Source organism: Mustela lutreola, chromosome 5 (assembly GCF_030435805.1).
Source record: "Mustela lutreola isolate mMusLut2 chromosome 5, mMusLut2.pri, whole genome shotgun sequence".
Classification (NCBI taxonomy): domain Eukaryota; kingdom Metazoa; phylum Chordata; class Mammalia; order Carnivora; family Mustelidae; genus Mustela; species Mustela lutreola.
In genome coordinates, this window is record NC_081294.1 from 126,281,106 (window position 1) to 126,295,973 (window position 14,868).

The 14,868-nt window shown below is 33.6% G+C and overlaps 1 protein-coding gene across 2 annotated transcripts in view; it reads right to left on the reverse strand.

Annotated features, from left to right (window-relative positions):
- The window catches only part of SLCO6A1 (solute carrier organic anion transporter family member 6A1), a 90,854-nt gene that overhangs the window by 59,469 nt on the left and 16,517 nt on the right, over positions 1-14,868 (reverse strand). For both annotated transcript variants that reach the window (XM_059175562.1, XM_059175560.1), the window contains exons 3-6: positions 12,051-12,239; positions 10,105-10,201; positions 1,293-1,414; positions 370-479 (exon numbers count right to left, since the gene is read on the reverse strand). In XM_059175562.1, the coding sequence (XP_059031545.1) occupies positions 370-479; positions 1,293-1,414; positions 10,105-10,201; positions 12,051-12,239 (518 nt within the window). The remainder of the gene's footprint in view (positions 1-369; positions 480-1,292; positions 1,415-10,104; positions 10,202-12,050; positions 12,240-14,868) is intronic.

Here is a 14,868-nt window from a genome sequence, read left to right on the forward strand (position 1 = left end):
AGAATATTTGCTAACTTCTAGAGTTCTCTGCTAAGTCATTTAAGCATACTAAAAAGATGTTAATACCTGTAAGTCATCTCATTAAATGTCTTATGTATTTCTTCAGGGAAAGAACAAAACAAATTAACACAAAAGTAAAATTAAAAGAAATAGAGAGAAAATACTAGTACCATTCTCTGACACTAGCCATGTTCCTGGAAATGCCACTTATGTAAGGCAGGTCCTATTTCTCATTATCTATAAAATGAAAAAGTTAATTAAGACTTTGAAAGTCCTACTCAGATTTTAGTTGAACACTTTGTGGTTATTTTCTTAAATCTTCTACAGGTCAACTTATTTGCCTTATGTGCATAAAATATTTTACTTTACCCAAAGAGTAGCAAATAAATCCTTGATACTAGTTTCAAATTCCTTATCTTTAATCTGTCCACCAAATGGATGAGGCTGCTTACGCTTCTCAGCTTTTATCTTTGCTGTACCTTTAGGATAACAAGTAAAAGAATCTTATGACATGTTTGAGTAATTTAAAAAGTATACAAATATATGCACACATCTTAATAAACCCAGTTTTTCTTGAAATGACAAGTGAGCTATGTGTGAACAAGCTAAGATCAATCTAATTAAGTAAAAAGCACATTCTCCTAAAACAGTGTTGTCATGAAGAATATTCTATAATAATGAAAATTTTCCATATCTGTACTGTCTAAGACTGTAGCGATGGGCTATATGAAGCTATTATTAATACTAGAAATGTAGCTCCTATGACTGAGTACATGGGTTTCTAATTTTAATTTGAAATTTAAGTAGCCACATGTGGCAAGTGACTTTAGCATTTGACAGCACAGCCCTAAAATGTAAAAGAGTAATCTTTGATATTGCTAAAAATATTTTGTACTACTGTTAGGAAAGTATATGATTTCTCTAATGTTACATGTTATTTTTCAGTGTTTTAAAAAAAAGTTAATACTTATTTTAGCTTACAATAATTCTTTCATGTATTAAATAATACTAGATAAATAGATTAAAACACGCTTCTTTTTAAAGAAAAATTATGAACTCTAGTATTTTAAAAAATGGCAAGAAGCAAAAATACATACTAATTAAAGTCTGGCACATAAGTAAAATAATATTTGGCCAAATCCAGCTTCATTTGCTCAAATAACACTAGCATATGTCACCATATCTCCATAACAAAAAGAAATGTAGTTCAGCCATATTCTGACATTGGAGATGGGGGTGGGGACAAGGAATCTATTGTCTTTTAATTAAATGAATTATAGTTTTATAGTTACCTCGTACACTGTGTGGAAAGCATGACAATGGTATTAATGTAGACCATGCAATAATTGAAACCAAACCAAAATAAATCCACCAATGCTGCAGCCAGCTTTGGATGTCATAACTATCTTCAACACTTTAACAGAGAAAAAATAAAAAAATTTAACATCGTATATTTCATTACAATAATGCCATAATCAAACAGAGAGAGAGAGATGAAACATTTTCTGTTAATTTGTCCCTATTGTTTTGTTTTGCTGATTGTGAGTCCTCCAAAGAATTATTTTTCCCTTTTCTTTCTTTTCCCATGTCCACCCAGGAGGCAAAAATAATTCTTTGTTCTTTTTTACTTTTTTTCTTCAGCAGAAACCAGGTGTTTGGAAGACTATCTCTTTAAATATCACCTATCTTTAAAATCACCCCTGCCCCTTTAAATCATGCATACCCTTTAGGACAACCCTGGCCCTTTAAGGTACATAACTAACACTTTATCTGATATCTGGCCCTTTAAATCACCAATACTTGGAAATCTTATTCAAACAGTTCCTTCTCTGACTCAACTCAGACTGAATGTTAATTACCCTTCTAGTGATCATACCTAATCACCCAAAGGACCCTTTTATAGGCTTTATCTTCTGCAGTTCTTCTTGGTCTGCCTCTACAGACTTTGCAGTGAGCAGGGTGGGAGGGGAAGGTGAGGGATCCTGTGCTGGATTTGTTGATTTTCTCTTTTTACTGATTGTTCATTTTGCAGTTTCAACATTCTTTGCCTTCAGTTATGCTAAGGCCACAATCTTGGAAAATTTTTCATAGTTGTAAAATTATTTTATAACACTTAGGGAGAAGATTGTCACTAGGGCTATGTGTTTCCTCACTGATTATAATACTTAGAAATTTGCTCTTTTTCTCTTTTTGTTTTTGAATCCAGCTATGTATTATAAGTATGTGCATTATGCTACATATGGTTATTACGTATGTGTAAACAACTGATAACCAAGAAGACTGAGGAAATTAATTAAAAGTGTAAGCAAAGAACAAAGGAAAAAACAAAGTATAAGCAAAGAATTGAATACAGTGCCCTCTATATCAATAGATTTTCCTCCTACTAGAAATAATTAAGAAACATAATACTATAAAGATTCCATGCACAATACTAACAAAACAATTTAAATTACTAGGAATAAGCTTAATGGAATATTTTCAATAAAAAGAATCCCTTTCTGACCACTATCATATGATCTCCCTGATATGAAGAAGTGGAGATGCAATGTGGGGGGGTTGGGTGGTAGGAAAGAAAAAATGAAAGGGGTGGGATTGGGAGGGAGACAAACCAAGACTTAATCTCAAAAAACAGAATGAGGGTTGCTGGGGGTAGGGGGGACAGGCGAGGGTGGTGGGGATATGGACAATGGGGAGAGTATGTGCTATGATGAGTGCTATGAAATGTGTAAACCTGGTGATTCACATAGACCTGTACCCCTAGGGATAAAAATACATTATAGGTTTATTTTTAAAAAATAAATAAATTTAATTTTTTAAAAAAAGAGAAAGAATCCCCTTTCTGGAGAAATAAAAGAACTCAAATCTAATCAAGTTGAAATAAAAAGGGGTATTAATGAGATGCAATAAAAAATGGAAGCACTAATTATTAGGATAAATGAAGCAGAAGAGAGAATTAGTGATATAGAAGACAAAATTATGGAGAATAAAGAAGCTGATAAAAAGAGATACACAACTACTGGGTCATGAGGGGAGAATCAGAGAAATAAATGATACTATAAAAATAAACAATATTAGAATTGGGATCCTAGAAGAAGAGTAAAGGGTATAGGCAGAAGGTATCTTTGAGAAAGTGACAGCTGAGAACATACCTAATCTGAGGAAGGAAACAAATATTCAAGTTCAGGAGGTACGGAGAACCCCCTCAAAACCAATAAATATAGGTAAATATCTCAATATATAACAGTGAAGCTTGCAAATCTCAGAGACAAAGAAAAAGTCCTGAAAGCAGTGAAGGACAAGAGGTCCTTAACATATACAAGCAGAAACATTAGATTGGCAGAACACCTATCCAAAGAGACCTGGGAGGATAGAAAGGACTGGCATGATATAGACAGGGTGCTAAATGAGAAAAATATGCACCAAGAATACTTTATTCAACCAGGTTGCCAATCAAAATAGAAGGAAGATAAAAAGCTTCAGGACAAACACAAACTAAAAGAATTTGTGATCACTGAACCAGCCTTGCAAGAAATATTAAGGGAGATCTTTTAACCAAAGAGAGAGCCTAAAAGTAACATAGACCAGAAAGGAACAGAGACAATATACAAAACAGTGACTGTACAAGTAATACAATGGCACTAAATTTATATCTTTCAATAGATACTCTGATATACATTACTCTGAATGTAAATGGGGGAAAAGCCCCAATTAAAAGACAAAGGATATCAGATTAGATAAAAAAGCAAGACCCATAGATATGCTGCTCAAAAGAGATTCATTTTAGACCCAAAGACACCTCCAAATTGAAAGTGAGAGGGTGCAAAACCATTTATCATGCTAATGGACATCAAAAGAAAGCTGGGGTCATAATCCTTATATCAGACAAGTTAGATTTTAAACCCAAGACTGTAATAAGAGACGAGGAAGGACACTAGATCATAAGTAAAGGGTCTATCCACCAAGTAGATCTAACAATTGTAAATATTTATGCCCCTAACATGGGAGCAGCCAATTATAAACATGAATTATCAACAAAATTAAAGATACATATTGATGATAATACAATAATAGTAAGGTACTATAACACGCCATCCACTGCAATGGACAAATCATCTAAGTAGAAGATCAATAAGGAAAAAGGGCTTTGAATGACACATTGGACCAGATGGACTTCACAGATATTTTTAGAGCATTCCATCCTAAAGCAACAAAATATACATTCTTCTGGAGTGCACATGGAATATTCTCCAGAATAGATCACATACTAGGTCACAAATCATATTTCAACCAGTACCAAAAGTCTGTGATTATTCCCTGCATATTTTCAGACCACAGTGCTTTGAACTGTCAGCTCAATCACAACAGAAAATTTGGAAAGAACTCAAATATAAGGAGGTTAAAGAGCATCTGACTAAAGAATGACGGGGTCAACCAGGAAATTAAAGAAGAATTTAAAAGAATTAATAGAAACAGGGGCGCCTGGGTGGCTCAGTGGGTTAAGCCGCTGCCTTCGGCTCAGGTCATGATCTCAGGGTCCTGGGATCGAGTCCCGCATCGGGCTCTCTGCTTGGCAGGGAGCCTGCTTCCTCCTCTCTCTCTCTGCCTGCCTCTGTGCCTCTATGCCTACTTGTGATCTCTGTCAAATAAATAAATAAAATCTTTAAAAAAAAAAAAAAAGAATTAATAGAAACAAATGAAAATGAAAACTCAACTATCCAAATCCTTTGGAATGCAGCATTGGTGGTCCTAAGAGTGTATAGCAATACAAACTTTTCTCAAAAAACATAAAAGAGCTCAAATACACAACCTAACTTTATACCTAAAGGAGCTGGAGAAATAATAGCAAATAAAGACTAAATCCAGCAGGAGAAGAGAATTAATAAAGATTAGAACAGATATCAGTGAAATAGAAACAAAAAAAATAGTAGAACAGATCAATGAAATTAGGAGTTGGTTCTTTAAAAGAATTGATAAGATTGATAAACCCCTGGCCAGACTTATTAAAAAGAAAAGAGAAAGGACACAAATAAATAAAATAATGAATGAAAGAAATCACAACCAACACTGAAGAAATACAAACAATTATAAGAACATATATTGTGGAGCAACTATACAGCAAAAAAGTAGGCGATCTGGAAGAAACTGAGACATTCCTAGAAACGTATAAACTACCAAAATTGAAACAGGAATAAATAGAAAAAATGAACAGACCAATAACCAGCAAGGAAAATGAAGCAGTAATCAAAAATCTCCCAACAGGGATGCCTGGCTGTCTCAGTCATTTAAGCATCTACCTTTGACTCAGGTCATGATTTCAGGGTCCTGGGATTGAGTCCTGAATTGAACGCCTAGCTCAGCAGGGAGCCTGGTTCTCCCACTGCCTACAGCTCCCCCAGTTTGTGCTTTCACTCTACCTCTCTTTGACAAATAAATAAAATCTTTTTTAAAAAATCCCCAAAACAAGAGTCCAGGGATGGATGGCCTCCCAGGAGAATTCTACCAAACATTTAAAAAATGAGTAACTATTGTTCTGAAGCTGTTTCAAAAAATAGAAATGGAAGCAAAACTTCCAAACTCTTTCTATGAGGCCAGCATTACCTTGATCAAAAAACCAGACACAGACCCCACTAAAAGGAATTACAGACCAATATCCCTGATGAACATGGATACAAAAATTCTCACCAAGATACAAGTCAACAGGATCCAACAGTACATTAAAAGGCTTATTCACCACAACCAAGTGAGATTTATTCCTGGGCTGCAAAGGTGGTTCAACATCTGTAAATCAACCAGTGTAATACAATACATTAATAAAAGAAAGGATAATAACCCTATGATCCTCTCAATAGATGCAGAAAAGGCATTTGACAGTGTATAGCATCCTTTCTTGGTTAAAACTCCTTAAAGTGTAGGGATAGAGGGTACATACCTCAATATCATAAAAGCCATATGTAAAAAGCCTATAGAGAATATCATTCTCAATGGGAGAAAACTGAGAGCTTTTCCCCTAAGGTCAGGAACATGGCAGGGATGTTCACTCTCACCACTGTTGTTCAACACAGTACTAGAAGTCCTAACTTCGGCAGTCAGACAACAAAAAGAAATAAAAAGCATCCATCCAAATTAGCAAAGAAGTCAAACTCTCGGTCTTCACAGATGACATGATACTCTATGTGGAAAAACCAAAAGACTCCACCAAAAAATTTCTAGAACTCATACAGGAATTCAGCAAAGTAGCAGGATATAAAATCAATACACAGAAATCAGTTGCATTTTTATACACTAACAATGAGACAGAAGAGAAGTTAAGGAGTCGATCCCACACACAATTGCACCAAAATCCCTAAGATACCCAGGAATAAGCCTAACCAAAGAGGCAAATGATGTGTACTCAGAAAACTATAGAACACTCATGAAAAAACTGAAGAACACAAAGAAATGGAAGAACATTCCAAGTTTATGGACTGCCAGAACAAATATTGTTTATATATATATATATACACACATACATCTATGTGTGTATACACACACACACAAACATACATACATACATACACACGTACATACATATATACAGACACACACAATGGAATACTACTCAGTCATCAAAAAATGACATCTTGCCATTTGCAATGATGTGGATGGTATTTGGCTATGACTAGAGTGTATCTGGCTAAGTGAAATGAGTCAATCAGAGAAACACAATTATTATATGATCTCACTCATACGTGGGACTTAAGAAACAAAACAAATAGGGGAAGGGAGGGAAAAATAAAATAAGATGAAATCAGAGAGGAAAACAAAACATAAGAGACTCATAATCATAGGAAACAAACTGAAGGTTGCTGGGGGAGGTTAGGGGATGGGGTTACTGGGTGAAGAAGGGCACATGATGTAATGAGCACTGGGTATTATATAAGACTGATGAATCCCTGAACTTTACTTCAGAAACAAATAATTGAATTTAAATTAAAAGGAATTAAAAAGGAAAAAAATTATTCTAATTATATTCTTCAAATGTTGTGTCTTTTCACCACAAATTAGCTAGCACTAAATATTCATTCAAAATCTTTGCTAACTACATATAATATAATGTAATATAATATCTAACATAATAATATGTATATGTATATATTACTGTTATTATTTTTGCAAATTAGTAGTGAAATGGAACCAATTTCTATATATTTTTATGTTTATTGGGAAGATGTATTCCTTCCTTTGTGAACTTCCTGCTAATCTTTACAAGTGTTTGCAGGAGTTTTTTTTCCCTTATTGATCTCTAGAAGATTCTTAATGTATTAAGTTAGTACCCTTTATGTCACAAATATTGAAGTCTGTTTTATGTAAAAAAATAAATAAATAAAAATTAAAATTTAAAAAAAAGGTATGATCCATAAATGTTATCTGTACAATGAGATATCTATCCCTTTGAGGGGGGAAAGGGAAACTTTACCCATTTGTCATATTAAATAAAAAAAAATTAAAATTGGATGTTACATTCATATGTATAACTAAAACCAGACAAAGACACTACAAGAAAAGAAAATTACAAGCCAATATCCTTTATGCACACAGATTCAAAAATGCTCAACAAAATCTTAGGAAACCAAATTTAACAATACATTAAAAGAATCATACACCATGATCAAGTGGGATTTATAACAGGCATGCAAGGATGGTTCAATAACTGCATATCAATCAATGTGATACACCACATGAATAAAATGAAAGATAAAATATCATAGGATCATGTTAATTGATATAGAGAATCATTGAAAAAATTCATCATTCATTCATAATAAAAACTCTCAACAAATTGAACTTAAGAAAACATACATCAACATAATAAAGACCATATATGACAAAGTAAGATCAGGAGCAAGACAAGGATGCCCACTTTCAGTCAACACAGCACTAGATACACTAACCCAATCAACTGGTCAAGAAAAACAAATAAAGGCATTCAGATCAGAAAGGAATGAGTAAAACTGTCTCTGAAGATGACATGATCCTAAATATAGAAAACTTAAAGATTCCACCAAAAAACTGTTGAAGGTACCAAGCCATGACACTGTTCTATCAAGTCAGCTATTTCTGGACAATGGATTACAGAGTAAGACCAGTGAAATCTGTAGTTGTCATACTGTCACACTTTTCTTGTCTTCTCAGATGGTCCCTTGTAAGAGGTAGTATGATGAGAGAAATGAATATGATGAATATGGCATCTATGAGTCTTTGAATGGTATTGTTAGAAGAAGCACCATATGTACATGTTACACACTAAATGTTTAGACATTTTTCCAAAAAAAATAGACAAATAGGCAACAAGTAAATGAAAAGGTGCTCAATATCACTAATCATTAGGGAAAAGAAAATCAAAACTGCAATGAGCTATCACCTCATAACTGTCAGGATGACTACTAGAAGAAGGATAAAGAGAAGAAAAAAGAAGAAAGAAAAGGTGGAGGAAGAGGCAGAAGAAGAAAGAAAATAGTAAGTGCTAACTAGGACATTGAAAAATTGGAACCCTTATATAATACTAGTGGCAATGTAAATGGTAGAGCCTCCATGGAAAATAAGATGAAAGTTCCTCAAAAATATTAAAAATAGAATTACCATATGATTTACTAATCCCACTTCTGAGTATATATACAAAAGAACTGAAAATAGAATTTCAAAGAGATATTTGCTTATCCATGTTATCAATGTTAACTGAAGCATTATTCATAGTAATCAAGGAGTGTACATAATAAGCTAAATGTCCATAGACAGATACATGGATAAAGAAGTATGGCATATAAAATTAACAAGTCAGGAAATGACAGATGTTGGTGAGGATGCGGAGAAAAGGGGACCCTCCTACACTGTTGGTGGGAAGGCAAGCTGGAGCAGCCACTCTGGAAAACAGCATGGAGGTTCCTCAAAAAGTTGAAAATAGAGCTATCTTATGACCCAGCAATCGCACTGATAGGTATTTACTCTAAAGATACAAATGCAGTGATCTGAAGGGGCACGTGCACCCAAATGTTTATAGCAGCAATGTCCACAATAGCCAAACTATGGAAAGAGCCTAGATGTCCATCAACAGATGAATGAATAAAGAAGATGTGGTATATATACACACAATGGAATACTATGCAGTCATCAAAAAAGAAATCTTGCCATTTGCTACAACATGGATGGAACTAGAGGGTATTATGCTGAGTGAAATAAGTCAATCGGAGAAAGACAATTATCATGTGATCTCTCTGATATGAGGAATTTGAGAAGCAGAGCAGGGGGTTGTAGAGGGAAGGGAAGGAAAATTGAAACAAAATGGGATCAGGTAGGGAGACAAACCATAAGAGACTCTTACTCTCAGGAAACAAAACTGAGGGTTTCTGGGGGAGTGGGGGGAGGGATAGGGTGGGGAAAAAATAAAATAAATAAAAATAAGTAAATAATAAAAGCTTAAAAGATAAAGAACTATAGCATATTCATGCAATGGAATATTATTTAGCCTTTAAAAGGAAGAAAATACTGGCATATGCTATAACATGGATTAACCTTGAGGACATTATGCTAAGTAAAATAAGCCAGTCACGAAAAAGACAAATACTACATGATCCCACTTACATGAGTTATAAAAAGTAGTCAAAATTGTTGAAAGTAGAATGGTGGTTTTCAGGGTCTGGGGAGAAGTGGGTAAATAGAAATTATTTGTGATGGATATAGAGTTTTAGCTTTGCAAGATAAAAAGTTCTAGTGGTCTGTTACACAACAAAGTACACATGGTTAACACAACTGTATCATACACTTACAAATGGCTAAGTTGGTAAATTTTATGTTATGGGGTTTCTCCACAATTTTTCACAAAACTATGTAGAACAGTAATAAGATTGTCATTATAAATAGTGTTTTTAAAATTACATATCAAACAGTAAGGATAAAAGTGCATATTCTAGATTTATATGTACATATATATCCATATCAGTCACATTTACATGTTTTTCCTAAAAATATGGTTATTACAAATTAAGTGTAATAGGTTTATAGGTTACAGTATCTACCCAAAATATTGAAAACAATGTAAACAACAAACAAGGACATAAAATGGCTTACCTAATTGCAGAAGTTCCGTTCTTAGTGCCCTTCAAAAGGGGTGCTGCTATCCCAAAACTCAGAGAATATCCAAATACAAAGGACGCGTCCATTAAACCTATAAAATGAATACTGAACATCAAACAACCACATAAGCCAGCTTTGTCATGGTAAAAATTATATCACTGAAATAGATCACTTCTGAAATCCTCATGTCCTACTTTATTAGTCAAGATCCTCCTGAGAAACAAAACCCATAGGATACTGAAAGAGATTTTTAAGGCATTGCCTTATACAATTACAAGGCCTGCCAAGTCCAAATTTGTAGGGCAGGCCAGTGGGCTGGTAATCCAGGTGAGAGTTAATATTACAGTATTGAGTCCATACTTAAGCTTAAAACCCACAGAGCAGATCAGAAAGCTGGAAAAACTCAGGCAGAGTTTTTATCTAGCAGTCTAGAGAAAGAATTGCTTCTTTTTTGGGAAACCTACATTTTTGCTCTGAAAGACTTCAACTGATAAGATTCACCCACATAAATAATGGATTAATAATGGAGAGTAATCTGTTTTATTCAGTCTACTGACCGTGTTACTCACATCTAAAAAATATAGCAGAAACATCTAGAATGATCTCTGACCAAACAAATCTAGCAAAACAGACATATAAAATTAATCATATATATACACATATATTCATATATTCTTGTATCTATATTAAAGAAACTTAGATAATTATATAATTCACTGTATCTTATTTAAAATCTACATATTTAATATAATATAAATATATTTCTATTTAATATAAATATAAATCCAATATAGCTGATTACACTTTGTGGCAACTTTGTATACTTCACCATAGCTGCCATGGTGGAAAGAGGTGGCAACTGTTTGCAGTGTGTAGATGTGCATTTTAATTACTAATCAGTAGAACCAAAAGTAAAACAAACAAATTTGTTGTCATCCTCAGCCAACACTAATAACTCACTGCATTTTTTTCTAAAAGCAAACATAAATATGAATATCATCTATTTAAATTTATTGACATAACCTTCCTTACTTCTCATGGAAAAATAATTATTTTGGTGCAAAATGCTTTCCAATACTTTAATTTAAAAATTTTTTAAAAATGATAACTCTGTACAGATAGATGATCTACCAAAACCAGAGCTATTGCAACATAAAGAAATACCGGTTATTGTGAGATATACCCCTGGGTTACTTATTGTGGGATACCATGACACAAAAGACTAGAAATAGAATGTACTACATTGTAGTCGATTAAAAGGCATATAACTTCCCTCCTTGATTTAATGAACAAGATTGTATTTTCATTAACTTCACAATATCTGAGCCCCCCAAAAGGTGAACTGAGTTAAAGCATTAAAGAGCTTAATAAAACGATGATGATGATTTCAACACGATACTGAATCAAGTACTGAGGAAATGTGAAACAGTATTTCTATCCCCTTACGAACATGATGGCAGCAACTCTCACCTATGTCCCCAAAGTTTAGACATACAATTATTCAGACAATTCAATCTAATAACTTGAGACTTTTTTCAGAGAAATGAAATGTAATCTATATAGTTTGATATGACATATATATACCAATGTTCTATGTATTATATATTAGACACAGTACATAGAAAGAATATAGTGTTTATTACTTAAGAAAGTATGTGCTTTTCCTACTCCTCTTTATCTTTTTGATGACTTTCAGATGACTTGTCTACAATTCAAAATCTCAAGCAATTCCTCAGAATTAGGCAACCCAATGTGATTTTGAAGTCAAACACAAGACTTATAAATCTAACATTATATTATAACATTTGTTATAATGTTATTATAAGGGCCAATAATTAGCACTTACATGTCAGTTTAGATATGTACACCAAGATGTAAAAGCTCAATAAAAATTCAAAATGGGTCAACCATATTAGAGAGGTGGAGAAAAAAAAACTTGCCTATATAAATACCAGTTGAGTGTATGGCAACACTGTTGTCAATAAAGACTATTCCAAGGATATAAAGAATCATTGCTGCTACTCCCTGCACAGTCTGCCCCAGGATGAAGGAAACTAAATATTTCACATGGAATGATGGTACAGTTTTCCTGCAAGCCTGGGCACTCTTCATTTCTTGGCAAATATCTTCTGAAAAGACAATTATTTTTGTTAAATGAGTCAAAAATTAAACATACAACAAATATGCAGTATCTCTCATGAAATATTTCACCTTTTACAAAGTTATTTCCACCAGTATACCTTTTTTTTAAGTAAACATTTCATTTACACTGAATGTAGCAGTTCTAAAATCAGTCATTATATTCTCATAAAAAACACAATTATAAAAGGAATTTTGTGGGAATACTGGAAAAGATAAGTACATTGGGGAGGGTATGTGCTAGGTGAGTGCTGTGAATTGTGTAAGGCTAATGAATCACAGACCTGTACCCCCGAAACAAATAATACACTATATGTTAATTTTTAAAAGAGAAAAAAAAAATTATAAACCAAATATAAATGTATATGCATGATAACATGTATATATACATGATAACATGTATATATGCATAGGTATCTATACATATACACACATACACAACATACATATGTTCCTCTTAAATTTAGTAACTGGTATCCCTAACTTTTGACATGCAGAAAAAAAGTGTTTCTGATGTTCTAGATTATTTGTATCTTCAGATTATCTTCTGAGTTTAGTTCTATATCCACTTCTTCAGCAATCTTCACATTAACTTTGTGGCACTCTATTTAAATAATTTCCCTTTTTAGGGCACCTGGGTGCTTGAGTCAGTTAAGTGTCTGCCTTCGGCTCATGTCATGATGCCAGCCAGGTTCCTGAAACCAAGTCCCACATCGGGCTCCTTGCTCAGAGGGGAGTCCACTTCTCCCTCTCCCCTACTCATGCTCTCTCTCTCTCTCTCTAACTCGCTCTCAAATAAATAAAATCTTTAAAAATAAATAAATAAATATCCGAGCAAACAAATAATTTCCCTTTTTAGACCCATTAACTTCTCATAAAGAGAAAGCATCATACAATAAAATATTATTTCCATTAAAGTTAGTCATTATATGGTAAACCACTAGATTTTAAATTCCTTTAGGTGGCCATCTATTTCTCACACTTTTTTTTATTCATTATGGTTGTAAAACGATAGTAAGATTTCCTGGAATTTCATTTGTTATTAGATTGGTAAATACAGGCAATGTCATTAGATCATTCTGATTGTGTCCATTTTGATTGGTATTAACAAATGCTCTGAAAATATTTTTGTAGAAAACTGACTAGAATGCAGATCGCAATATAGTACACTAATGGAAATTTTCATCTGGTTCAGTATCCATACCAAATGCTAGTTGACTTCATATCAAGTGGGAGGAGGTCTTTAGAATTGTAATTCAAGGGGCGCCTGGGTGGCTCAGTGGGTTAAGCCACTGCCTTCGGCTCAGGTCATGATCTCAGGGTCCTGGGATCGAGTCCCACATCAGGCTCTCTGCCTACTTGTGATCTTTCTCTCTCTCTTTCTGCCTGCCTCTCTGCCTACTTGTGATCTTTCTCTGTCAAATAAATAAATTCAAAAAAAAAAAAAAAAAAGAATTGTGATTCAAAATACTGATAATTCAATCTTATAAAGATATATTAACTTGTGGTGACATTGGTATCAATGTGATGTTTTAAATACCCCAATCTCTTGGTCCCTTGAATTTTTCTCCACCCACTTAATTAATTTTAAACTTTCAAAAAGAATAACCAAAAACCTTTCTTAGTTGTAATTTCAAGCATTTCACATTCAAAATATCCCTATCTTTCCAGCTCACTTCTAGTAACCCAATTCAACAATCCTTAAAACCCACTAGGATTTTGATACTGCTCCTTTTCGCCATACCAATATCCTCTGATGTCCTTTATCTTCTCCCATTGTCATTTTAGCACTTTTAAATCCCATGCTCTCTTATCAAGCAATCTCTTGGTAAAATTGCAACCCTCATCAAATTAAAGTCTTCTACCTACTCTGCTTTTATACTTGTAAAGCTGACTATGGCTGGGGGAAAACACACAACCATGCAAATCTCACTTTGAATTCATAATTATTAAATTCAAGGAGGTCATTCAGCCTCCTGATAATCAAATATGTCCATAGTCTGCTACACTTTTCTTCTCCTATAAAATTCAATTTGTTTGTTTCCCTTCTCCTAGGGATCATGATCCTGAGGTTCCTACTGTCCAATATCTGAAAATAAATACTTTCTACAAAAAGAATAAAATATTGTAAATATAAATGAATATTATATAGTTCATATGTTGAAAATGTATACCAACATATTGTTTAATATGTGAATTCTACAGTATATAAATATGTTGTATAAATTGCACTTAATATGAACTATTTATTTAAATTGTGTGCACACATCATAAGCATACTTTTAAATATCATAAGCATGTATATACACATACATACACACATGAAAACATCCTTCTGGCTTTTTCCACCATGTATCACTCAAGTCCATTTTAAAGTTGCCAAAATGGGTAAATCCATTTTAACATTGCTGACCTATACACAGCAAGAAAGTACTCAACACAACAGTGCCAGGAATAGAGCTATGAAACTTCAAAATAGCCTTTAACTACTGGCAATAGCAAAAAGATTGTGGAACAAATCTTTTTTTTAAGATTTTATTTATTTATTTGACACAGAGGGAGAGCGAGCATAAGCAGGGGTAGCGGCAGGCAGAGGGAGAGGGAGAAGCAGGCTCCCCG